The sequence below is a fragment of the Chlamydotis macqueenii genome, chromosome 8, assembly GCF_036417535.1.
Source record: "Chlamydotis macqueenii isolate bChlMac1 chromosome 8, bChlMac1.mat, whole genome shotgun sequence".
NCBI lineage: Eukaryota > Metazoa > Chordata > Aves > Otidiformes > Otididae > Chlamydotis > Chlamydotis macqueenii.
In genome coordinates, this window is record NC_141563.1 from 27,773,353 (window position 1) to 27,799,413 (window position 26,061).

At 50.5% G+C, this 26,061-nt stretch overlaps 1 protein-coding gene across 1 annotated transcript in view; it reads right to left on the reverse strand.

The window, feature by feature from the left end:
• ZSWIM5 (zinc finger SWIM-type containing 5) overlaps nt 1–23,087 on the reverse strand; it is a 98,079-nt gene extending 74,992 nt beyond the window's left edge. The window contains exon 1 of the mRNA XM_086754093.1: nt 22,415–23,087. Within this exon, the coding sequence (XP_086610219.1) occupies nt 22,415–23,087 (673 nt within the window). The remainder of the gene's footprint in view (nt 1–22,414) is intronic.
• Between the last annotated feature and the right edge of the window lie 2,974 nt (nt 23,088–26,061).

Below are 26,061 nucleotides of genomic sequence, written 5' to 3' on the forward strand. Positions count from 1 at the left end.
CGTCCCAACTGAGAAGTAACAGCAAGGGCACAGCGGCTGCAAGGAACCGTAGTGCATCACTCTCCATGCTGCAGGGGATGTTTTACACACTGGGAAAACAAAATCTCTCTTGGACTAGCTGTGGAAATCAAAGCCGCATCACACGAGATGGGACTCTGCATTTGCAAAAGAGGACTTGGCCTCTGTGCCTGAGTAGACCAGAGTCAACAAGATACACTTTGGGTTTTCAGACGGTCAATTAAGCATTTGAAGGCTCTCCCACTGATACTGCTTCTAAAACCCAAACCATCTGTGGGGTCATTGCCTGATTCCAGTTCAGGTATAAATTGGAGGTTGCACAGAAACATTGATGAGGAGAATCCATGCCACATTCCCAAAGCATCTACCTGGAGCAACAAGAAGCAGGTGACTACTTTCAGCTAGAGCATGACCACAAAAGACCAAGTTCTCCAGATGCCACCACAGCCCAGATCCACTGCAGCAAGCATTCTTCCTGCACTTCCCCAGTTTGCTTTGCATTAGGACTACAGACAAAGAATAGCAACCCAGGGAACTTGGGTGGCTGAGGACAGTCTCATCCCCTTGACTAGGACGCAGGATGTGTCCACAGCCCTGAGTAGTCTTAGACCCAGGCTAAGCTACCTGTAGTGCTTCCCAGTGCAGGAGCAGAAGGCAGCTTCCAGCTGAGAGGGCGAGGACACCCAAGCCCAGCACGTCCCACCAGGTCCTGACTTCACTGGCAGACGAGGTCTGGGCTCTTTACCTATAAGCTTTAAAAAGGTCCAAAAGATAACAAGGGACTGACCAGCTGCCCTGTAAGCAATATTAAAGCCTCTTCAAAACACCTGTCTGGTGCTCAGGGACTGATCGATAGCAATCAATTCCTGCACATCAGCGGGACTTCCCAAGCGCCTGGTGCTCTCCTGAATGGGGCCATTAGCACCTATAATCTCAAACTGATAGCCTGTAATGAAGGGATTTTACCTATGCTAATAGCAGGGTGGACTATAAACAGCAATTTCACTATGAACGTTCATCGGAGTGAGCAAACCTTCATCTTGCTATAGCAGAAGAGAGAAGATGCAGGGAGAAATGATGCTGGCACCCAGGGAAGTCTAGGATTTAGAGGGACTGGGAAGGAGCGGGGACTGGGGAAGTACAGTTCCCTGGGAACCGCTCCCTCACACAGCCTGTTGGATGTCCCCAAAATCTGAGCAATAACGGGAGTTTCCCCCAGTTGTACCATCTCCCTCCCAAGCTTAGACTCCAGTGCCTGGTAGAGGGGCTGGGTTCACACTGATGCTGCCTTCTCTCCCCTTCCAAGGCCGCACACCCAGCAAGAGTTAAGTCACGGCTGGTTCCAGCTCCCACTTTGCAGGTTTAATACACCCAGAGCTGTCGAAAGGGTGTTAAACTCCCACTCTTCCAGTTCAAAGGCAGCTTTGCAGAGCTGAGCAGTCTTAAAATGCACAGCTTTTCTGAAGTGTGACCTTTTCACAAGGTTTCCAATTCAGTAAAGATTCGTTTCCTCCCTCTTCAAGTACGTAACTAATGGTAGTCATGAAACACCTCCTCCAACGGCAGCAGGCGGGCGGGCCAGGCTCCCCGCCGGCCTGGAAATGTCATGACCAGTTCCCTTTGGTTATCGTGACAGTGTTTCTGCAAAGGCTCAAGGGCACAGAAAGTCACCGTGCCGCCATGGGGCATCCAAGCCCTCGCACATCCGGTCTCGCACGCAGCCACATGCTGCCTCTGTCGCCCCTGGCCTCTCTCCAGTATGGGCAGCGGCCGGTGCTGGTAGGGAGGGCAGCAGGCCAAGGGTCCTGGACCCACCACACCCCCCTGCCCAACAAGAGATTGGCACTGCCCCACACAAACAATTCCCACCCACAGCAGGAGTGGGAGATGTCTCTCACTTTCAGAAAGCTGTTCAAATCCCTCCCCAGTTGTTCCAATCGCCCTCCCCAGTGAAGCCCACACCTGGCTCTTTCCTGCAGATGTTGACCTGGGAGACCTTCGCAGCTCTCCCCAATGCCAGATTTAGGTCACATACAGATTTCACTGGCCATCTTTCTTTGCTCTTGCTTGCCCTGGGGTTTCTCCAGGGGAAAGAAGAGCAAGAGGAACATTTGACAGGCTGAGAGAGTTGGGGCTGTTCAGCCTGGAGAAGGAGGCGGCTCTGGGAAGATGTTATAGTGGCCTTCCAGCACCTAAAGGGGGCTACAGGAAAGACGAGGAGAAACTCTTCAGCAGGGCCTGTTGTGACAGGATGAGGGGTAATGGTTTTGAAATAGAGGGAGGTAGATTCAGACTCAATATAAGGAAAAAAAAATTTTTTACAATGAGGAACTCTGGCACAGGTTGCCCAGAGAGGTGGTGGATGCCCCATCCCTGGAAAAACGTTTAAGGCCAGGTTGGATGAGGCTCTGAGCAACCTGATGTGGTTGGAGATGTCCCTGCTCCTTGCAGGGGGGTTGGACTGGATGGCTTTTAAAAGGTCCCTTCCAAGCCTAACCATTCTATGACTATTTTAAGGCGTTTGCACCAATAAATTCTACAGTGCACCAGAGGGGAGACATTTCAGTGCAGGCCAGGCAGATACCTGTTCCCAGCCCACTGCAACCTCAGTCATGGGTTCCTGCTCTTGCCCCTCTCCACCAAAACTCTTGCAGCTCCAGTGCTTTCCACACTGCCATCCAGGAACAAAAGCTACCGCTGGGACAACAAAGGAAAGCCTCAGGCTGACAAGACGGACAGCTGCATTGCCACCCAAAGGGACTTTTCCATCCTAAATGCCTACAAACCCACAAGCCCCTAAAGAGCCTTGCCACAAGGCACTGTTCCTGGCTCCATCTGCAATGCCATCCCTCTCCTTCCACCCCAAAGCAAGCAAACCCCTGCACACAACCTGCCTGTTTCTCCTCCTCTGCTCGCACTGCCTGGAAACCTCTCCCCATCCTCACACAGACTGGGAGATCTTGGAGACAGAGGCCAGTTTTCACACCTCTGGAAAGTGCCTCCACGTGCTACCTAGCCATGCATGAAGCACAGAACCATTCAACCGCTCTGTCAGACAACTCCTTTTCACACGTCATTTATTTCCCTGCAAATGAGCTCAGCAATTCAGATTTTGTCCTTTTGCCCCTCATTTACACTACAGGGATGGTGGATGCATTGCTGTCCTCTCTGAGGGCAGCAAGCCAGCTCACAAAGGCTACCAAACCCAAAGACTGCACTCTGCATAGCCCCACCAAAACCAAAGCTGTCCCAAAGTTTTGCTGCTGCTACTTTACAACCAAGGACCTCATTTCAAGTTGCACCGTTCTTCCAGGGTGCCCAAGTCATCACCACAACAACAAACCCCGTGACAGGAAGGAGGTGGTCCGCAGGGACATCCACACGGTCCCTACAGCTCAGGAGATTTATCATAAAATACCTGGGATTAGTAATGTAAGCAGGCAGGTCACACGCTCCGCAGGGCTGTATTCAAGTTCTGTAGAAACTGGTCTCACATCCAGGACTGGAGCAGAAGTCCAGCACAATTATGCTGCTGAGAGTCGCCAGCACTGACATGCCAGGGATTTCTGAGCTAGCTGACAGGACAGACCACCATTCCCAAAGCTTACAAACAACTAATCCAAGGCACTGTCAGTAACACATTATTTTTATGCTGACCAAGCTTCTCCAAAGACAGGGCACAACATCACACAGACCAAGTTTAGAGTTTGGATTACGAGCTTCCCAGAAAAACTTTGGGTCAACCAAGGGGGAACTCCAGCCTTACATCAGGCTCCGTAAACCTGCCACGCAGCTTCAAAGCAAGCCTTGGCTAACCTGTATTTAGGCATTTTCCCTACCCATTGCGTATTTACCACATGGGTTTGTTTGGATGTGTTTTGCTCACGACTTGCTCTTTGGAGCAACTCCAAATCTGCCTCCCTCTTAAGCGGTGCTACAATATAGTCATTCAAACTGATTGCAAACATCAGAAGCAAGGGCTGATTTCTTTATGCACACTAATTCTAGACTAGGTCACCAAACTATTTTCATAGTTATGTCAGCACTGTCTAGACAAACCATTAAAAACAGGATGCAGTTATCATCAGAAACGCAACGTCAAGTTTGTGCCCAGAGATACTGCAGGAGCCACGGCGAGAGTAGAAAAAGCCAAATCTATCATTACCCAACCCATATTCACACAGGTTGCCCAGAGCTGGCTCAGTTGTCGCTTTTTTGTTTAAGTGGAACTTTACCAGAAAAACATATATCCAACTGCAATCTGAAATAAGCTGACATCAACAAGCCTGGAGAACTGCATGATCTTTTGAAGGACTCTCAATGCAGACCCAAGTCCAAAGTTGGCTCCTCTGTGCTACTGGATGCCCACACTTCGCTACCCAGTGCCAGACCCTCACTGGGAGGCTAACACCCACATCAGCATCTTCCTGCCACCACGCACAGCACCCTGCAGCATGACTCCCAGCACATCTTCCAGGATTTGGCCACCCCAAGAACTCACCCTCACCAGCCTCTGGTAGGCTCCCATCCTCACCACCAAAACCACAGCCTCTGCACCCATGGAGGGTTTCTTCCTAGCATCATGCATCAGAAAGGCAGCTTCCTGTTCCTTGCCACTTCTTGGCAGGGAACTCTTCCAAACTCCAAGAACACGAGCTGTAATCTTGGCAGAAAGGGACGCGCGTATAAAAATCACCCCTCTGTCAAAACAGAAAAATAATGCAGGAGCTGATCTGTGCACATTAATCCGCTGCAGTCAATGAGGAGACAATTTCCCTGGAGAAAGTCATACATTAAAAGCAAGACAAAAAAGAGGGAAGAAAAAAAAAAAAGATTAATGTGACTTTGAAATATCACAAGCACCGTTTATCTTCCTCCTGCCACCACAGGTTTCTTGTCTTTTTTGTTTTTCTTTTTTCTCCTTTTTATTTTTTAAAATACAAAGAGCCTTAAAATTCACTGCAAATACAGCCCTTCTGCTTCAGATGTGCAAACACAGGTGCATTACAGTATAGCAAAAATATAAATATAGTACCACCTGCTCTCTCAGTATACAACCTTAACATTTTTAATTAATCGAATTCAAAAAAACCCGCAATTGCTTTTCACTGCCATAGCCTTCTAATTACACTCAGAGTAGATGGATGCTTCTTGGAGCTCCTACTTATGCCAGCAATTTAGTCACACGCAAAGTTCAGACCTTGGTACTTCTGTGTCTGCATCAAAGATGAATGCCAAACACTGCTCACCAACACACATTCAGGAACAGATACAGAGTCCAGGCTGTGTCATGGGCATGATCAGAAATTCAAGCACGCACTCCTTTTCTAGGGCAGGACTAAAACATTTTGCTAGTTTAAAAAAAAAAACAACAACAAACAAACAAAAAAAACCTAAGGTTCAATCTATGTAACATGAAGATGACAGACACGCTTAAAAGTGAGGTGAATTGCGTGAACTCAGCCTCTGGCAATCCTGAAACAAATGAGCTCACCATACCATTTATATTCTCATTTTCCTTTTACACATATCCCATAGATCATAAATATACATTAATAACTGTAACAGTCAAAGTTTACATTCAGCTGTAACATTTAGGATCAATACTCTTCAAATGACCTTTAATCATAATGAGCTGCCATAACACTGTCTTGAGGACATTAAATTTTTATTAGAAATACTTTATTACAAATGTTCAAACCCGTCTCCTTGCACTTGTGCACCCATACAAATATTCTCCTGCTATTATATTTTTCCTTGACAAAAGAGAAAAGCAGGTCTTCCAAGGTTTTTGAGAAAAAATGTGCAGCGTGAAGGCTTTAGATATTTCACACGTTCAGATGGGAGAGGTTTTTTTCCTTCTTGTTTTTTAATCAGAACCCATGAGTCAGGGGTTGGAAAATCACCCACTTTTCAAAGTGATAAATAGGAAATGTTCCCACATGGCTTGAACAGGACGGGACTGAGCTCCCAATTACCATAAGCCCTCAGTTCGAGGGGATGGAGGAGGCAGGTGACGTTGATGCCCCATGGAGCATTGACCCAGGCCAGCATCACTTCCTGGCCCTGCAGACCACCCCTGGCTCCCCAAGGAAGCCATCCAGGGGCTCAGCTCCATTTCTGCCCCTGGTCTGTGGTGGTCCCAATGCGGGGACCCCCGTCAGAACAGGTCCATCTCATACAGCTCCAGCCAACTGGAAAGCTAAAAAACAGAAAGAAGGGAGGAAACAACAAAAATGGAAAACGTATAGTCAAGATCCATCTTCTCCTTTTTTTTTTATGACCAGTCAAGTTCATAGTCAGATCATGTCCACATTTTGCTGACTATTTTGAAAATAATTCACAGGGTGAATTATATGGGGGTCTTGTAGTAATTTATTTCTTCAGCTGCAGGTCCTGGACTCAAACTACAGAGAAATCTGATTTCAGCCGAACAATGAAACCGAGCGGATGGAGATGAAGTCAAACAAAGGAAACACAGGGGAGAAAAAGAAAAATATTTCTCTGCATTGTTATTAGATGTCACACATTCAGGGCAGCACCGTGTACAGCAGTTATGTCCTTTGAAGAACCTGCCTTGGCCCAGCACAGACACCAGGCTGCTATAGACCTGACTGGGAGGGCAGCACAAGCACGTTCCTGCATTTCGTTCCGAATTTCTTGGGAGTCTTGTCTCTTAAGAAACATTTCAACGTTGCCTCTTTTGCTCACGCTGATCCAGATCTTAGTCTCTAAAACAGCATTTTGTGATTTCCAAACTGCACTTGCTAAATGGCAGCAACCAAATCGGAGGGAGGCATCCCCTGTAAAAGTACCAGAAAATGGCAGACAGGTTGATCAATCAATATTTGTGCTCCCTAACTCCTCCGATTTTCAGGGAGACGTTCTGAAATCGCAGCTAGTATCTTCCCAAGCCCTTCGGAGAGGATTCTCCTTTCCAGCAGCAGCACCAGGAGAGCAAACAGTGAGTCGGCAGCGCACACCTCCCCTCTCCCAGCAGAAGGCAGATTGCATCCCCTCCACCTTCCCAAACCCCTTATCTGAGGCAGGGCAGTGGCAGCCCCTTGCCGCAGCCCTCATTTCTCCCTCAGTCTTGCGGTGGCTCATTAGGGTGGAGAAAGGCTCTGGCGCATCATCTCTGTCGAAGGCTGATCTGCGACGGGCAATTCCCACTGCTTAATGACCTGAGACGAGCCGAGGTAGAGGCAAATGGGAAAGGGAATCTTCTCATTTGTTACCCATCCCCACATCCCGATAAAAAGAATGATTACATTTTTAAGTTCGAACGATTCCCTGCAGTTGTAGCCATGTCATATCTAGATTGTCTAATTTACATGCATATTCATAATCCCTGTGTATTTAATTAAATTCTTCAATCCCTGGAGTGTCTTTCCTAAACAATAGTAATTTATCTTGCACAGATAAGGGTGCCCTCGATTTATTCCACTCTGTAGCTAATAGCATTTCCTTCTGATCAAGGCTAGGAAGCAAACTTGAAGAGAGGGAATATTTAAATTGCAAGATTAGGCTGTTTCTCTTTCTTTCTCTCTCACCCCAAGTTACCCTTTTAAATGATAAATACTTTCTCCTGAGCACCGAGGAAAACCTTTCACCCAACCTCCTGATAACAGCTACATGCTCCAAATGCAAAAACACTGCTCAAAAATGCACGTTGCGAAGAGATCTCGCAGACTTGGTGTCATGAGCTGCCAAGCGGCGGGGCTTTCATCGGCGTGGTCCACAGGACATCCTCCGCACGCACCTTTCACCGCACGCTACAAGCTCCTCTGCTGCAGCCCACTGCAAACAAGCCGCACAGTGAAAAGCTGCGGCCAGGAAGATGAAAAGCCCTTCGCCTTTCCAGCAAATATCCCTACACGAGGGGGTAGTGCTCAACAGACAACGTCCGGCATCTAGGAGACGGCCGGACAATGGACCAGGCCCCCAGGCACGAGACAGCCCTTCAGATAGACGCTGCCTCCAGACCGCTAACCCTGCTCAAGTACTAACATCGGGAATTTAATTCAGCTGGCAATTAAAAAAGGGCTAAAATATTTAGCAAAGTCAAAACAATGAGAAGATCACAACAGGGAAAGGAAAAGAGAAGAGTCTGGTGCTACAGCACATTTTTTGATTGCACAGTTCTCCCACCCCATTAAATCCACAGCTCTTAACAGCTTCACTCTCTCTCCCAAACCTCAGCCGGCAGCTCTGGGACAGCGTCGAAGTGCCGATCTCTCCAAAAGCCTCTTTGGCCCCACCAGCTCTGCTGTCTGCCAGAGCGGTGCTGGCGGTCCCTGTCAGGAGAGCAGCCATCCCACCGCCTGTGCAGAAGGGACACTATGCCCTGAGAAGAGCTGGGGATAATCCTGATGCTGCAGGAGATGTGGGGCCAGGGCTGCCATCGCAAACCATCTCCTTCTGCGTTTACAATGCAGCTGAGAGCCAGGGCAGCCCTTTGGCTGGAGAAGCTGCTCACATCCAGGAAAGCATCCCTCTGCTCCGGCCCTGTTTCTTAATCTCCTCCCCAGGCATCTGCTGCTGACCACTGCCAGACACAGCGGAACCCAGCCACCCTGTTCCCAACCGAGCCTTCGAAGTCTTTAGAGATGCTGTTACTATTTGTGAAAATGGGGTCAGGATCCTGCCGTCAGCTCCCTCCTGAGCTGCAGCGTCACCCATGCCGCAGAAGCAGCTACAGGAAAGCCCTCGGGAACGGGACTGCTGGGACTCTGTGATGGACAGGCTCCAAGTCACAGTCACTGCACTGTGGAGTAAAACCAACCTCCTCCCACCTGGGTGTTCCTGTACCCACCTCCCAGTTTCATAAACAGACACATCCATGGGGTCCTCCTCCAGACCATCCTCGTGGCCACCAGACCCTTGCTTTGCAAGACCACCACATCGCACCCATGGCTTAGCAACTGCAGCCCTCCACAGCTGCATCCGGCTGACACCGCAAAGAGCCCCGACCCTTTACAGTCGGTTGCTTCTCCCCTTGTTCAGTAACAGTGGAAGCAATGGACAAGGAGGGCGATGGTCTCCTTTGGCGCTGGAGCAGGACCCAGCACTGCCCTGATTGGGAAGGGGCTCATACAGCCCCCATTGAGGCTTGGCTCAGCACCCAGCAGAGCCACGGGACAGCGAGGTGCTGTCCTCCACCAGCAATGCTGAGCCTGCCCGCTGATAGAGCCTGCCATTGCCAAATCCTCTTCCCCAGGAATTCGTAGCTGGATTCGGACATTCCCAGCCTGTTACTTATTTCAATGCTTTCAGCTCTCCAGAGTACAGGGACATCCTGTCTCAAACCTGCCGAGCCTCAAGCCAAGAGGACATCTGCTTGGAAAGCGGCCCCTCCAGCTGACCCGGCCCTGGAGGGCTGCATTCCCCTCTCTGCAAGATCCCAAACATACCCTTGCACCCGCAAAGCGAAGCCAGTTCACAGCAGAGCCACTAGCAAGAAAAGCCGCTCAGGCAAACCACAGCTCCCATTCCCACTTCAGAAGATTTTTTTTAGACCTTGGAAACATTTCTTCCTACTCAGAGCATTTTTAGGTTAATGGTTCATCAAACCTCACAGTCCAGGAAACCTTAGTGTGGCTGACCAGTGTGTGGGTGTCGGGATGGGTGGGGGAAAAAAAATAGAACCTCTTCTGCATCGGTCCTTCCCACAGCACTTGAACCACAGGCTCTGGGCTGAGCCAGAAGCCACCAGAAACAAGCCAAAAACCAGGCAGGCAAGGGAAAACCTCGCCACTGCCTTGTGCCTCTTTCAGATACAGGGAACGCAGAGAGCAAATGATCACTCATGGAAAGCATTGATCTCCTGTTCAGGATGCTCTCCAAAACCCGGCACCCCCACATGAGGAGCACCCGCGCCTGCCAAGCCCCTCTGCAAGTCCCCAGAGGTGCTGGGTGGCACCAGCAGCGCTGGGTGACGATGCCGTTGACAGAGGGAACACGCAATGTCCGAACTCCTCACCTGCGCAGGAGCAGGTCTCCAGCGTAACACAACCCCGATTCCCTGCACTGACTCCATTTGGCTTGGTCCTTTCTGCCTAAGCCTTGTGTCACATGCATTACTCAAGAGTAAAACACCAATGAAGCACTGGTCATTTCAGGAAGAGCCCTTGGCATCCAGCAGCTCACCCTTCTTGAATAACTAGTGCTTTCAAGCAAAAGCCCCAAATTTGGACAATTCCCATGAAGTCATTCCCCCACATCACCTACTCTTTCCACAGTGGAAGGCGAGGAGCTGAGCCACGGCTAGGAACATCTGACCATTCATCTCCATCCTGCCCCATTTTTTTAAGTTTTAATTATTTTCTAGGGCCTAGGTAAGACCAGGTTTTTATCATAACACAGACAGAAAGGTAACGGAGCAAGATTTCCGTCAGCCTCCTCTCCCATCACGCACAGCATCAGTTGTAACACACTTCCAGTTCCCATTCTGCCTCTGAGGTAGCCCACCGCAAGCCACCGGCAAAGAGCCTCCAGCTTAAGCAAGGCCCAAGGTAGGGGAATCTTTCAAACCATGCCACTGTGCCAAATTTTAAAGGTAACGGATGTTTGCGCTGTCTGAGGGCTGTGACTCAAAGTGGACAGAGTGATGCACCTGAAGATACCCACTCTTTCCACATCCTCCCAGCAACACAGTCGCGAGGAGACCATAAACCATTTTTTCCCAAATAACCAGTAACTTCCAAACTGAGAAGCAAATATTTGCTCCCAGTACACCTCACCCGCATGTGAACAGCCTGACCTTGCCAAACACCACCTCACCCACCCCGACCCTAAAGCAGCAGAAAGCAAGGTTGAATGCTGCTCCTAACCACCCGTGTGGGGAGGTGGTTTCAGAAGCCGTTGTCCTTGCACCGCAGAGGGCTGTGGACAGGTGTTAACAGCAGGGTGCTGTGTCCTGGCTCCGAAACCAGCAACCTCACAAAACACTGTCTGAACACGCTTCTCAGTCGCAAAAACCCTGGCTGCTATCAAGCACACCTGAGGGGGATTCAAGCCAAGAACCTGAATTTTATGTAGTGGGATGAGGTCTGTGAAGCTAAAGCAGACTGAGTCAAACTCAAGAGAAGTTAGAGACGGAGAGAGCTCTAGGAAGGGGAGGCAATGCACGTTTCCATGGCCATTTAGGAGGTTCTGGAAAAGCGCAACAGGGCTAAGCTCCACTCTGCACCATTTCAGAGAGTGTAGCTTACAAGCACTCCACACCCCACCGCTCGTTCTTGGTCATTCTCAAGCACCTGCTTTGTGCCCGTTGTTGGTGAGTAATATTTTCCACAGTGGGAGGCAAGCGAACAGAAGTGGCCCATCAGAAGCCACCGAGTTCACCATCACACTTGGTCACACATTGGTCACACTTCCTCTCCAAAGAAAACCTGCAGGAGCTTTTAAGGTCCAGTCTCACCACGAGCTAACGGGGCAGAAGAGCACACTTTACCTCACTCATCACCTTTCAAAGAAGGTAGCTGCTTAAAACAGGCCACTATTTCCTCACCCGTTCTCCAGTTTCCAGAAGTTATCTCCTAACACAACAGGTCAGGCAACACAGGAGTCACGAGGAGAGGAGATGACTGGGGACCACACCAAAAGCATCTGTCAACGATGCCAGCTGACCTCAGAGACAGTCAGCCTGCAGAGACCCCCAGTGTCTCAGTTTAAGTTCAAGAGAGCTCAGCCGACCTCAACTTCCCAAGATACCAAAACAACATTTCCAAAGCGGAGTTTATAGCCTAATTTTTCAGCTTTCAGGCCAGATGGCCTTTGTTTTAGCAAGCGTGTCACATATAGATAGTCCACAGCTTATGGATCAAATAAGGCAGGCTCAAAAGAGGGGAGACTCAAGATGATACTTCACAACAGGAAAAAAAAAAAAGAAATACAAGATTCACCTCAAAATGTAACAGACTCAGGGGACAAGTTAAAAAGGGAAACAGCAAAATAATCACCCAACTCTTAATTCTTACATCTACTGCTTTAGAGTCAAGTTTTATCTACTGTGTATAATAAGATATATATTCTATGATTCTATTCTATACAGATTTCTTTGAGACTTATCTGAACAGTTTTTAACCCCAAAGAAGTTTTAACTGGAAAATAAAGCTGCAGTAAGAGCATCACCTCATGCATAAAGGTCTCAGAGATGCTGCAGAGTAAGCAGGTGAAAGTTTTAGCCCGTAGTCTGCAGACTCACACAAGAAAAGTGGCAAGAACACCCCAGCTCATTGCTGCTCACCCTCAGCTCCAGGAACATTTTAGACTTGCAGTTTGGAAATCCCTGACCCAAAGCACTTCACCAAGAGCCAGAGGCAGCAGGACAAATACCGCATGGCGTTCCCATCAGCGTGCCTGCTCTGACACCAAACTGCAACCAAAGGGTACCTGTTGTCTCCCAACACACCACCCCAGCTCTTCTGACAGCAGCCCCAAACCCCAGAACCCAAAGACACTTTGCAGCTCTGCCGAGCTCCCTCATGCCCATGGATGGCCTAGTACCGAATGACCAGGGCTACCCAGCATCCCCTGACCAGCTCTGCAGATCACACATTCAGGATCGTGCCATGCCACAGCAAGCTCAGGGCAAAGCCCAGTGTATTTCCCAGAACAACTCCATCCTCATCTGAGTCCAACTCCTCCTGCAAAACACAAACCAGCCTTTTTGTCTTTTGCTAGGAAAAGCTTAAGCTTTCTTGGGTTTTCTTGATCCATCGAAGGTTTATTTCCTTAGACATGGGAAACAAAACAGAGACAGAAGGCCACTGATTACAGTGCTAAAAATCCAGCAGTCCAAAACAGACATCAATACAGACCTTAAGAACCTCCAAGAGCAGCAGGTCCAGGAGATGAACAAGACCCAGATATCCAAGAGCCAGCAGACAACACGAGTGGGAGAAGGGGAAGGGCAGTATATGGGCAAAGCGGATACCCTCAATTTGCAATCACAGCCCCATACTAATCGTTTTGGCTTAAAGGACATCTCAGACTCACTTAGGTCATGGTGCATCTCCTGAAACCCTAGAATCAACCCAGCAGATGCCACCACGCTTTGTAATGAAGAACTTAAAATGTGCCCAAGGAGGGAAGGAAACTGTCTGCTAGACAGGAAGGGTCAAACACCTCATGCTTTGCTAGGGGAGAGGAAAGAGTATCACAGCTGCAAAGAACCCAGACATCCCATTCCCCTTAGAATCTGCCAGCGTCTCCACCAACCAGGAGGAAAATCAAGGTGATAAGCAACACCAGACGTCCACCAGCCAAGCAAAGCGGATGAAGCACTGCTCTGGAAACAATCGGGTTCTCTAATAACAGGGCTGCAGCAGCGGCGTGAAAGGGAGGGAGGAGGAGCAGGCGGGGAGAAAGGGACTAGCTGGATATTTATCCCATCCTCATCTTTGTGTTATCAGTACCCCGGTATCAGCATTGTTCAAAATGGCTGCTTAGATGGTTGCCAGCAGCAACAACAGAATCGGTCCATCTGCTGGCATTCTCCCTAATCCATCTCAAACACTCGTCTTCTTTTTAAATGCACGCAGGGGAAAGGAGGGGAAAAAAAAAAGTCCGCCTTGTACAAAGAAACAGAATCCTCCTATAACACAGCCTTTTAACTAGATTTTATGCCACCCCTGTTTCCAGGACACACAGACAAAAGTTAATTTTATGATAAAAGAACCAGTGTAAGGTGCTTTTTTGTTATGAGATCAGAAAGCAAATGGAATTTGAATTGTCCGCAGTGGCATGTATCTGACAAAGATTAATTTAAACAGATATTGTCTCTGAAACCAAAGTCCATTGAATGGCTTCACAGCCTATCAACCATGCGAAAGCAGCTCCTTCAGCGGCACTGCTGACTCCACCACTTTCTTTAAAAATGGCTTAACCTATTTCTTGTAAGATAAAAGGTCATATATAGTTCTATTTTACAAACCCATAATAGCCAAAGCCACACCGAGAGAGAACAATCAGGCGAAAATAATAACGGGGGGGGATTTCCTCCCCCTTCACAGACAGATGCTCGACACTTGCTGGGTATTTTTCAAAGTGCGCCAGCAGTGAGCGGCTGCAACGCCACCGAGATGTTTCAACGTCCTTATAGAATGGAATAAAAACCCTCGGGGGCCTCCGCAGGTCACCGGTGCGGGACGGAGGAGCCCACCCCGGGGTGGAGATGCCACAGCAGTTCACCGCAAACGGCGTGGGATGCTTGTTTCGTGGGGATACGAAGCCGTAAGGATGCGAGAAGGAGCGGCCAGCCCGCCAGCTCCCTTGGTCCCTGGGCCAAGGAGGCAGGGGCAGGCCAGAGGGGAGAAGCGCTGCCCCCCGGGTGTTCACTCACCCCCGCCGGGCCCTCTCTGAACACTGGGGTATTATTTCTCCCTTTAATCACAAGGAACAGATCTGTGCACGCCATCGGCGGGCTGTGCGGATGGAGACAGCTGCTCAGACTTCAATGGGACGCACGCACACAGAAGGGAGGGGGGAAAAAAAAAAAAAAAAGCTGCAGAAATCCAAATCCTGCAATTTCTTCCCTTTTCATTTCCAGTTTATACAGAGCACCGCAGGGAAAACGCTACCAGACAGTTTCAGAGCATTTGATACCGCAACGACCCAGCTTTGGGAAAAGAACGAAGGAGAAGCAAAATAAAAGATGACAGCCAAAAGCGCTTTTAATATAGTTTCAGCACTTTCAAGAGAAAGCTTCTGTACACAGAGCAGCCAATGAACTGTTACCAAAATAAACACAACTGGTTCTAAAAAAATTAAAAGTTTCTTTCTGATGATAAAGAAAATCAAAGGAGACGAGAACCAGTGAGTGAGACAAAATATACATTCATTTTTCATACTCCAGACACACTTCCTTTAATTTGGCATCCAAAGCCACTGTAGTTCATTAATGCAAGTTTTATTTATCTCAGGAATCCCATTCGTTGCTCTGTCACCCCTTTGACAGGGCACTTGTCTTCATCAGCGCAGCCGCACAGCCAGGGCATGGCACGTGGCACCTCCTGCGATCCCTGCCTTTAAAAACCACCTAAAACCAGTAACGGCCATTACTGGCATCCCGAGCAGTCACCCACACGCCGGCATCAGCTGAAGGATGGAGGCCAAGGCTGCTGGATGGCACCTGGAGGGGAAGTGCAGCCTGTCCTGACCTTGCCAAGGTCCCAGACACCAAGTCCCTAGCGTTCCCACGGGGAATCCCTTTCCCACGGGGAATCCCTTCCCCAGGGCAGCTGCAGGGCAGGGACACCACCTCCAGGTGCAAAGACAGCAGCGAGGCAGATACCACACCGCACCCCGCTGAGTGAACCTCAATGACGATTAGCGGCCCCTGGTCAAACGAGCCGGGTGGTGTAGGTGCAGGCAGCTTGTTACGGGCGTCCAGCGCCAAGCGGGGCATCGCAAGGGGGACGCAGACCACCCTCTCCCATCTTAACCCAGGGGCGACAGCAGCAGGACGTTTGTAGATGACAAGCTGGACCAACACATCCACACACAACCTTTCCGAGCTGGCGTCCCAGCAGATCTGCCTCCTAAGCGCATTCCCGGCTTTGTTTTTAATTATGTGAAAAATGCCAAAAAAAACACACCAAAGAAAAATCTGTGGCAACAGGGACCTAGAATACAACAAGTAAAAGCCCAGGATTTTATTAATTTGTGCATTACTTTAAATGCATCATTTTACAAGAGCTAACCCCAATCCTGCACAAAATCCTAAGCCATAAGCTTGAGACAAAAAAGCAAATGCTCTTAAAATGCGGCACTAGAAAATCCATTTGGGGAGAAACGTGGTGGAGTCATGCATAGGTGAATGCTCAGTATTTAATAAAACACACTCACCGCACCAACCAAATGGAATCTGCTCATATTTAAACACCAGGATTTAATAAATAAAAAAAAAATTTTAAAAAAGCCTTTGAAAAACTGAATTTGCACTCCTGGGACATTTCCTTGTAAAAACATGAAGATGCTTTCCCTCTCCACATGCCCCCACGATGTGGTTTTCCAGGACCCGTGTCTCTCCAAGATGTTATCAGGGTCTCTCCCAACTCCCATTGCGAAGGCATGGGAAGTCAGGGATTGAGCCTGTACATCAAGCCCCACCTCTGTGAACATCAGATGAAAAATAGAATGAGGCTCCGTCCTGCTCTTTCAAGAGTGCAGGAGAGCATCTCCAGGGCCTTCGGTGGACAGGGAGAGCTCCCCACCGCCATCCCACGTCCTGGCTCCGGAAGTGGCTCCACCCAGAAGGTAGACTTGTCCTACCGCACTTATTAACACAGCCAAGGTTTGGTGTCTTTGAGTTTTTGTTTTCATTGGAAAACGGATCAGTTTCTATTGATGTCGATGCCAGATAAAACCGAGACTCAGCAGAGGGAGAAACCAGTTACTCAGTGGAGCTGCTTTCCTTCCCTCCTCTCAGCCCCAGAAGACCGGAAGTACGACAACGCCATGACATAACCTCTTCAAGAGAGCACTAAGTGTAAGGTAGGACATACTAGAAGTTCATTTTAATACCCTCAAGACAGTTATCGCACACCTTCAGCTCCTTGCAAAATAATGTCAAAACAAAATCCTCCTGAGCAAAGCCAGGAGAAGACATCAGGACCATCCTTCCCAGGTCCCCAGCAAATCTCACCCACGGCCCCACCAGAAGAAATAAACAGTCTGGAGAGATGGGAGAACAAGTGAAGGCTCCTTCCCCACAGGCTTGCCCAGGACCTTATCCAAGGTCTGCTCCTCAGATCGTGGCCAGAGGAACAGAAATCAAAGCCTCACACCCCTGGGAGAAACACCACCACCACTACATCTCCAGAAGATTCTCCCACTTGAAGCACAAAGCATCGTCATGCAGCAACAAGCCCTGCCCCTTCGCTGAAAATCCCTGGGCTCAGCTGCCTTGAGAAGGTGGAGAGACGCTGCTCTTCCAGAAATCCCCACTCAGCTCCTCGCCCATGAACCAGGTCTTTGTCCAATGATGTACACCAAGGAAACACATAAGCCCACAAACTCTCTCTTCCACCCTAACGTTACTCAGATTTTTCTTAAAAATATATTTTTTTTCCTTTGGAAATATATACCTCTCTATATATATTTCCAAAGAAAATCAAAAGCTGACACACCGGAAGAGATGATTCACAGCTGAATGTGACTTTACAGGGCTATTGGACAGACAAGCTCATTTAAGTTTTCCAAAAGTCCTATCAAAGTGAGCGTCAAATAACAGCAAAGCACATTCCCTCGCACAAAGCTTCAGAAACAAAGCACGCAGGCACATGTGGTTTATGTTAGCGCAGTTTTAGCGCGGTTAAGTATTTCCTAAAAGATTCCCTCTAGATGTGAGCAAAACCGAAGTCTGCAGTGCGTGACACGGGAGCTGGAAGCAGAGCGCCAGCTTCTCACCTGGGCAAAGCCTTGGAAAGCACAGGTGGGCTGAGAACAAAGTCCTACCACCTGCTCAAGCCAGAAACCAGGAATTGTCACCCTTTCTCTCTGAAAAACACTTCAAACCTATTTATTCTTAAAGTCAAAACTAAATGTTTAATTTCTTGGGCTTTATTTTTCAGGTCTCTAGCCTCTTTAAGCTAGCATCATTTCACCTGGAGTAATTAACCACCCAGTTAAAAAGACTTCCCAGCTTCAGAGGGTCTGTTAATACTCTTCAAAAAGACTCAAGAGTCAATAAATAAATCTGCTTTAAAAAAAAAAAAAAGTTAAAATTCCAACTGTCAAGGTTTTCCTAGCTCTCCCTGCACCACCAGCAAGAAATTCTGGTGGTTTTCATCATCTCCAGTTCCTGTAATACAGCCCAGAACACGCTCAAGAAACATCTCGCCTACGAGGGAGCAGCAATAAACAGATCATAAGTTTTAATACCTAATAATCCTTCGGTTTAATTATATATGTTGAGGGAAAAAAAATAAAAATGAAACATAAAGAGCGTAATGTATATTTAAAATGTTCAACAGCTTCCATCATGATAGGCTAATGAACCTCTGCCGGTCCCTTTCATGTGGTTTGAAGTATTTTAATATATGTGGTAGGATCAAGTCATTTATCCGTAAAGAAAAACAAAGTAAAAATTAATTAGCAAATTCAAAACATGTTGTACAGCCTCCCCACCCAGAAACTGAGAGGATACAGAAAAATTAAACTCCCTTAGCAGCACCATGACACGGGACACAGTTTTAATGTGAAAAATAATAATAATAATAATAATAATACATTTCATGACCCACAGAGTTCCTTCCAAACCTGCTCCCGCTGAATACAGCCTTAAACCCAGACCCAGGAGGAGAACGATCTTTACACAAAACAAAAGCGACCACAACTGGCCCTGGAGAGCCCAAAGTGTTTTCTCCAAAATAAACAGCTCCATAAAGCAGCACACCACCTAGACTGCTAAAAACAACTGGATACAAATCCAGACTCTGCCCCGTACCGCGTCACAGGGGAGGGAAACCAAATGTTCGCCTGAAAGGGAGGATTTTTAGGGGGGAAAAAAAAAAAAATAATAATAATCTAAAAACCTAGAAGTAGTTTTGGGAATAAAAACCTAAAAGTACTCTCAACCATGTTAAAAGCGCAGGAACCCAGAACCCACGGGTGTTTTTACCTCTGAAGCTGCATTTCCATGCCTGGACCTCCAGCTCAATCACTGGGCTAGGAACCAGGGGAAGGCACCCAGCACTGACCTGAAGCATCCCAGAAAACACTCGGAATTAATTGCAGGTTTGAAAAAAAACAGGCTCCCTCCAAGTGTTTACAAAGCCGGCGCATTTTAAGCCCTGCTTCATTGTTACTCCAACAGCAAAAGTAAATTCTGCCTATGTACTCATGGCCGGACTGCATACCTCCCCGCCGGGGCTTATCTGCAGGCGTACGGCATGTGCGCTCCTGGTCACAACGCGAAGAACACCACAAAGCTCCATGCCTCCCCTCATGGGGAATTGTAAGAGCAAGGAAAAAGCAGAATTCCCACCTAAAATTGCCACGGGCGCTCGCCCACCCATCGGCAGCCGCGAGGGCAAAGCGTATTATCCCGCACCGGGGAGCGCGGGCGAGAAACGGGAATTTGTTCTGCCGGATCACAGCCTGCTGTCAAAATCCACCAAAGGTCTTTTCTCTCTCCAAAAACCCAAGAGATAATGGTGTAAAAACTTTTGTTCATAAATATTTATGCGAGTGAACTTGTTAAAAATTAACCACCGTCGTTAAAGGTTTTGTATCCTTTAGGATTCCCGGCATGCAGTGCAGTTGCATGCTTTATATTAAGCCTGGCATTTCTGCATTCCTTTCCTGCATGCTTTTGTCATTTGTCTAAAAATTAAAAGAAAAAAAAAAACCCACACACCACACACACACAAAGACGGGATCTGTACACATAATAATAAAGCAGTTTTTAAGAAGACAAAGATGCCTGTGTTCAACATCCAAGATCTTTCTTTGAGCAGGGGAAAGAAAAAAAAAAAAAATCAATTTAATGACTCCAGTGAGATCAGGGTTTAAGCCTTGTTTAAGTTTAAGTTTTACTAAGCATGAAGGAATTATTGGTTGATAATGTGACATATACATTTTTTTTTCAGACCCACCAGCTTTGTGAGCACGAGGGAGGTGGAGCCCCAAGCAGTTTGTCCCCATCAGCACAACCCTCACCCCTCCACACCACCTTCCATCCCCAGAAGGTCATTCTTCTTGGATTCTGGCTTTCCGTTTTTTTTTTTTTCAAAGAGATTTTTCCAACCACAGAGAGAAGGAATTTCACATCCACGCTATCCTTATTTTTTCACAGGTCTGAGTCAGAAACACGACTGTACAAACATCTGATCTTTATTAACAGCAAATCTCAACTGTGCAAACCCCAGGTCGTGACGCCGGGAGCTGGCGGTGTCCATTAAAGAGATCCTTAGAGGAGAACAGTAGCTGGTGAGCATCACGTCAGTCAGGGTTGGGGTTTTATTATTTTTTTTTCCCAAGACATAACGGTTCCATACAAGCCGACAACCAAGTTCCTATCTTAATTGCAAACACTCACGCGCAGCCACAAAGTGTTTGTGTCTCTGGTGGCTGGCGCTGTCCCACCCCACCTTCCAGCAGGATGAATGTGGAAAGTTGGCAGAGGACATCGCAGCTATGCCTCCCGTCCGCCCCGGATAAACACGCAGCCCTTCGTCACAGCCTTTTGTTTGATGTAAATCTTCCCCCTCCAGCTCAGGGCTGTAAGGGACTGCTGTGACAGGGCTGCTCCGGGGACAAAACCAGAAAAACCAAAACCTTCACTGTCATCCGAAGAGGGGCCGCGCTACAGCCAAGAGCTGAACCCCTCCTACTCCGAAGGCAAACTCCCACGGCGAGCATCCCGCGCGCCCCTTGCGCGCTGTAAAAACAAGAGATAAATCACCCGCCAACTTTGCAGCCAGCGCTTCCAGAACATGCTGCTTCATCGAAAACGCTGACGGTTCGGAGGACAATGGGCGCGAGCTCCGATTTCAGAGCTGGGGCGATGGTTTAGACTTGCCAGGGGATATGAAATCCCAGATCCAGGATTGTTCTCCCTGTCCTTTGGCTCGCCCAAAGTAGCAGTGGGACGCGCAGGGAGACGGGGCACGCGTGACGCTGGATGCCAGCGCTGGACGTCACTTTGGGATGGGACTGCTCTGCGCATCCCCCACGCACCTGACCCCCGCGCTCACCCAGATCCTTCACAGCATTGGCTAAAACCTCATCAGAGCCATGTTTCAAAGATACATGCATTTTTTAAAAGATATTAAAAAAGAAAATTCCTTTGTACAGAACCAGCCCCAGTTTCAGGTTGCCATTACCCCCATCTCCCACTCCCACACCAGTTGCTCATTGCATCCACACCTTGGTGGGCAGACGAATAAAGCATCGCCCACTGTAAGCTATTATTCCCCCTCCCGCCTAATTTTAAAGTTCCTAAAGAGCTATTCCTTTCCTTCTAAAAAAATATTATTTGGTTTTGGGTTTCAAAGTCTTTTAAACAGTCTTGGAATAATTAATCATCTTAATGCAGCCCTTAGAAAATATTAATTCATCCCAAAAAAGGGCATAATCATACCCTCAGAGAAAAACCTTTTGTGCTACAGGAATTTTCACTGCGTATCCTCAGAGGTGGAAGGAGAATTCTTCTGCTCTCTCCTATTTTCACGTCTCAAATGGAAAATGTTTTGATAATGCTCTTCTGAATGTAAACTGTACCAAACAGGATTTTTCATTTTAAGCTTTTTTTTTTTTCCCCCAAAAGGAAGGAGGGCTCTTTAAATAAACACAGCCGGACTCACCATTCCTTACAACAAAAACCATCCTCCCTCCACTCATTCACGCCATACCCTGGCACAAAAATGAATTTACATTTCGCATTTGCAAAGCAAATTCTCGCCTAATGTCATTTTAATGGGAACGCACATCTCAATCACTTCCAATACCAACCCGGATCGGATTATTTTATGTAAAACACCACAATTTGTTTCTCTTTAAATATATACAGATACAAGGCGATGCTGGATGGGGACAGGGACTGGAAGGATGGGGGGAGAGGAACGTTTCCTCTCTGACAACCCCCCTCGGCCAGCACACACAAAAGCCACCTGCCCACGGAGAGAAAACGCGATGCCATTATTCCCACCATCATTCCCACGGCCCCTTCGTCCCTGAAGGAGGGCGAAAAGGCCCACGCGCATCCCTCCCCGAAAGGCGCATCGCGCCAGGCCACTGCCGGTGGTACCCACGGGTCCACCCAACCTGTCACCCCAACCGCCCCCTTTGCTTTCCACCATCCGGCCCCACGGAGGGTGCCCACGCAGGGGGCTGGGAAGCGGAAAGTGGGAGGCAGATGCCCCCCGCGAGATTTGCCAAGGGGGGGGGGATGAGCCCCTGACGGAGAAGACAAAGGCGAAGGCTCAGAGCTGCTGGAGAGATGCGCTGTGTTTACAAACCCACTTCCCGGTGGAAGGGGCTGGACCCCCGTGGGTTGCGGGTGCGCAGGGGTCAGACGGACCGCTGCTGTGGGGGCGGGGGGCGGCTGCGTGCCCTCCACACAAATCCCCCACGGGTGCTTTGCGGGGGGGCGGCTTTATTTTCCCACTCGCAGTGAGCTGGATGCACGGCGCCCACGCTGCGGGTGACACATACCCCCCCCCATCATGGGGGGGTGTCACCCCCAGCCTTCCCACCTCCCAAACCCAAACGTCGGAGCACAAGGCGGTCCCTGCCCCCGGGGCAGGATTTTCCTGTCAAACCACAACCGCGCCAGACAAAAGGCTGAACTGTTCGGGGGGGCGGGCGATGGTGGGGGGGGGGGGGGGGGCGGGGAGGACGGGACGGGGACACAGAAGCCCCCGGGGGCCCCGTCCCGGCAACTCACCGACTTGCAGCACGTTGTCCACCGCGCCGGTCTCCAGCAGCCGGATGCCGCGGCGGAAGGGCAGCCCCTCGCCCTGCGGCGCGGCGGGGGTGGCGGCGGCGGGGGCGGCAGGCGGCGGGGGGCCGGCGGCGGGGCTCTCCTCTCCGGCCGGGGCGGGGGCGGCGGCGGCAGAGGCTCCCCCCGCGGCAGAGGCGGCGGCGGCGGGGGATGCGGCGGCGCGGCCGGGCTGGAAGCTGGAGTACATGCAGATCTGCCGCTCGCTGCGGGGGAAGCTCCAGTAGACGATGCGGCGCTGGACGGGTTCGGGGATGCGCTGGAAGCGGCCTTCCACCCGCTCGAAGGCCCAGCTCCCCGCCACACGCTTGGCCGCCGCGTCCAGCAGCGATTCGGGCTGCAGCAGGCTGCCCGCCCCGCCGCCGCCGACCCCCGGCCCCGCCGCCGCCGCCGGCCCCGCCGCCGCCGCCGTCCCCGCCGGGCAGCAACCGGCCAGAGCCGGAGGGGCCCCGCTGGCTCCCGCACCCGGTCCCGCGCCGGCCCCCGCGGCTCCGGGGCGGGGGTGAGCGGCTCCGGTTCCCCCCGCCGGGCAGGCCCGGGAGCACAAGCGCTTGGGGCCCGGGGCGCCGGCGGGCAGCGGCGGGCGGAGCAGCTCCTCTCCCTCTCCTCCCTCCGCCATGGCTGCGACCGACTGAGCCGGGCGAAGGGAGGAGAGACGGGGAGGAGGAAGAGGGGGGGGTGAGGGGGGGCCGGAGGTGGAGACTGGAGGGGGTGGTCCCACCGGCCGGGAGCCGGCCCCCAGCGGGGCGGGACGCTCCGCAGCCCCCTGCCCGCCCCCGCTCCGACCTGCACCTGCCGGGGGGCCGGCTCCGTGGGGCGGGGAGGGGGCGGCCCCGGGGGTGTCCGGCGGGAACGGGGAATCGGCTGCAGGTCTGCGTCCTGGCCTCGACGCCCAGCCTAACCCACCGAGCAGACACCCAGTCTGACCCGAAAATCACCCCCGGGTTCACGCCAGGTGGCAGAGGAGACCCCAGTGCCCTACCCTGTCGTGGGCACCAGAGTTTCCTTTTGTTTCCAAATCCCTGCGGTGAAGGTGCTCATCCCACGCGGCACTGCAGCATCCTCGGGTGCAGAGAAAACCGCGGGTCCTGCGGCGCATTCGGCCTTTGGCAGCGGGGATGAGGAGACACAGACAGTGCTGGCTCCTGGGCAGCCCCACACTGCTCTTAGGTGGGCTTGCATTACAGCGAGGTCCCTCAGCGCACACCGCCTCAGTCAGCACCCCCAAATCCAGGGAGCCGACTCACCACCGGCCTCTGCTTCTGCCGAGGGTAATGGCAGCAGCCCTGGGAGCAGCACAGCCCCGGGCCAACGGGGCCCTGCTGCCCTGCCAGGGTTGGCGGCTTTGCTGTCGCATCCCAAGGTTTTCCCCAGAAATACATTCCCATCCTTTTGTCCTGTCTAATTTCAAGTAACAAAGCTCTGAGGAAGAGCAGAGCTCGCAGATTTCAGAGTTTGAGTTTCTGACTCTGTTTTTCTCCGCGCTTTGAGAATCTAAACCTTTTCTATCTGCAGTTTGGTCACATCTAGACCATTACTGGTTATTCCCTTGTTGCAGAGATCTCCTATTTACTCTTACTGACAGAGCAAGAGTACATTTCCTGGAATAACAGGGCGATGCAATTAGGGAACAGGAAATGATTATGCACCTTCGCTATGCCAGGAGCTACCTCCAAGCCCAAGGTCTCCTTCGCAGGGCTGGGAGGGAGGGAATCCGATCTCAGGCAGGCGGCGAGAGCAGGCAGAGCTCGTGCAATGGGAGATCTCCATTTTAGTGAAGAAGCCACATGCTAATCGATGAAGGTCAGGGAGAGGTTTTCCTTGAAGGCTGAGGTGTTCCTTGCTGCCGCTGTCTTGTTGAAGATAATCAGTGCTAACCAGCGGCAGGGCCTGGCTGCCGGCAGCAGCTACACAGATTTGTTTATGTTTTCCCCAGGAATCACGTCCCCGTTTCTTTAACCCCAAAGCGCATTTCGCTTTTCATAAGGGATTGGGGTGACAGGGAGCACTTGCCAGCACAGTGTTTTGCCCATCACCTCTGCTCACTGTGGCGGTGGCAGGACCTGGCGGGGACAAGAGGGGCTTCATCCACCTCTGTCCCTCCCTGGCTGCACAGAGGGACCTGAAGGGGCCATCCCAAAGCACCCTCCGGCCCCAAGGCAGTGCAGGCTTTCCCTGCAGAGACCAGTCCAACAGGATCTTAAGCTCTGACGATGATAGAGGCTGCCAGCATCCCTGTTACAGCAGCCCAGCTGCCCCCTGGGAGTTTCTGCCAGCGCCCACGTCCCCTCACAGCTGCCGGCTCTGCTCACCCGGGGCTGAGCCTGCACAAGGGCTGGGACACAGCACCCCAGCTTGCCCGCTCCCTCCGTCTCTGCAGAGCTCACCTAGCGACAACCTTGAGTGTCCTGACTTACGCCATCCCCAGACGATGCCAATAAAGAGGATTTTAGACTTCAGCTGAGCAGGGATGTTATTCATTCCCAACGAGCTGACTTTTCACTGCATAAAACATATAATCCAGAATCAAATCAAAGCAAGGTCGCTGCAGTGGCTGGCCAGCCTGTCTCTAGGGGGTTAGCGTGTTATTTCAAAGACAAATCAATCTATTTTTCCTCTCCTTCTTCATCTGAACATTTGTTGCTCCCCATTCCTCCCCGTCTCTCCCTGTCCCTTTCATTACTGCCTTGAATTTTGCAAGGGGGAAGCTCTCCTCCTCCCAGAGAACGCAGACAGACCTCTTCTCCCCAGGGAAGGATGCAAAATGTCAGCCTCTTGCCCAGCCCCTGATGCTGCTCATTCAGAGCCTGGAACCAGGTACATCAATAATTCACCGCACGCTTTCCTGAGCCCGGCCATTTGCTGAGTCTCTACCACCAGCAGCCCCAGTTCCCCTACCGGCTTCGTGGCTTTCCGGTTGGGGTCTGCCTGTGCTGCAACCCACCAACTTCAGTCCATCTGGCCTGAGCAGTGGTGTTATCCACAAAGTGCTGATTTTTTTCATGCTGGCCCTGGAAACCATTTTATTTTGAGTCCCTGACTAGGAAATTTACTGACCAAAGGAGCTGGAGCCCCCATGGCTCTACGCCGCAGTTAGACAGCCGTGCAATGCAATGTCGTTGGAATTTCTTTGGGTACCAGCTTGGTCAGAAGTCCAGCTTTAATTTGCAGGTGCTGTAGGGCAAGAAATCTGCTTTCCTTTTGCTAGAAACTAAATTCAAGAGCTCCAAGAAAGAGAGAGGGAAAGGATGCTGCTGAAATGCTCTCTGCTGCTCTCTGGCACCTGTGCTCTGTTTTGTGGCAGGTGAGGTAAGTGCTGGTAGGTGCCACATCTCAGCCCAAGGAGATGCCACCTCCCTGGCTGCTCCCACCTGCACACCTTTGTGTAGCCACTTTCCTCTCCCCACCATGCCCAAACTCCATCCCCAGCAGAAAGATGCCTTTCCCTGGGCATCTTCCCTCCCTTGGATGCTCCTGTGCCTCTTCCGCGCCGCTTTGGCTCTGAACAGCCAATGTTGCACCCTCGCTATCATGGGTAACGCTGGCTGAGCCTTGCAGGGATGACAGCAGGGCTTTGTATGACTAAGGAAGTC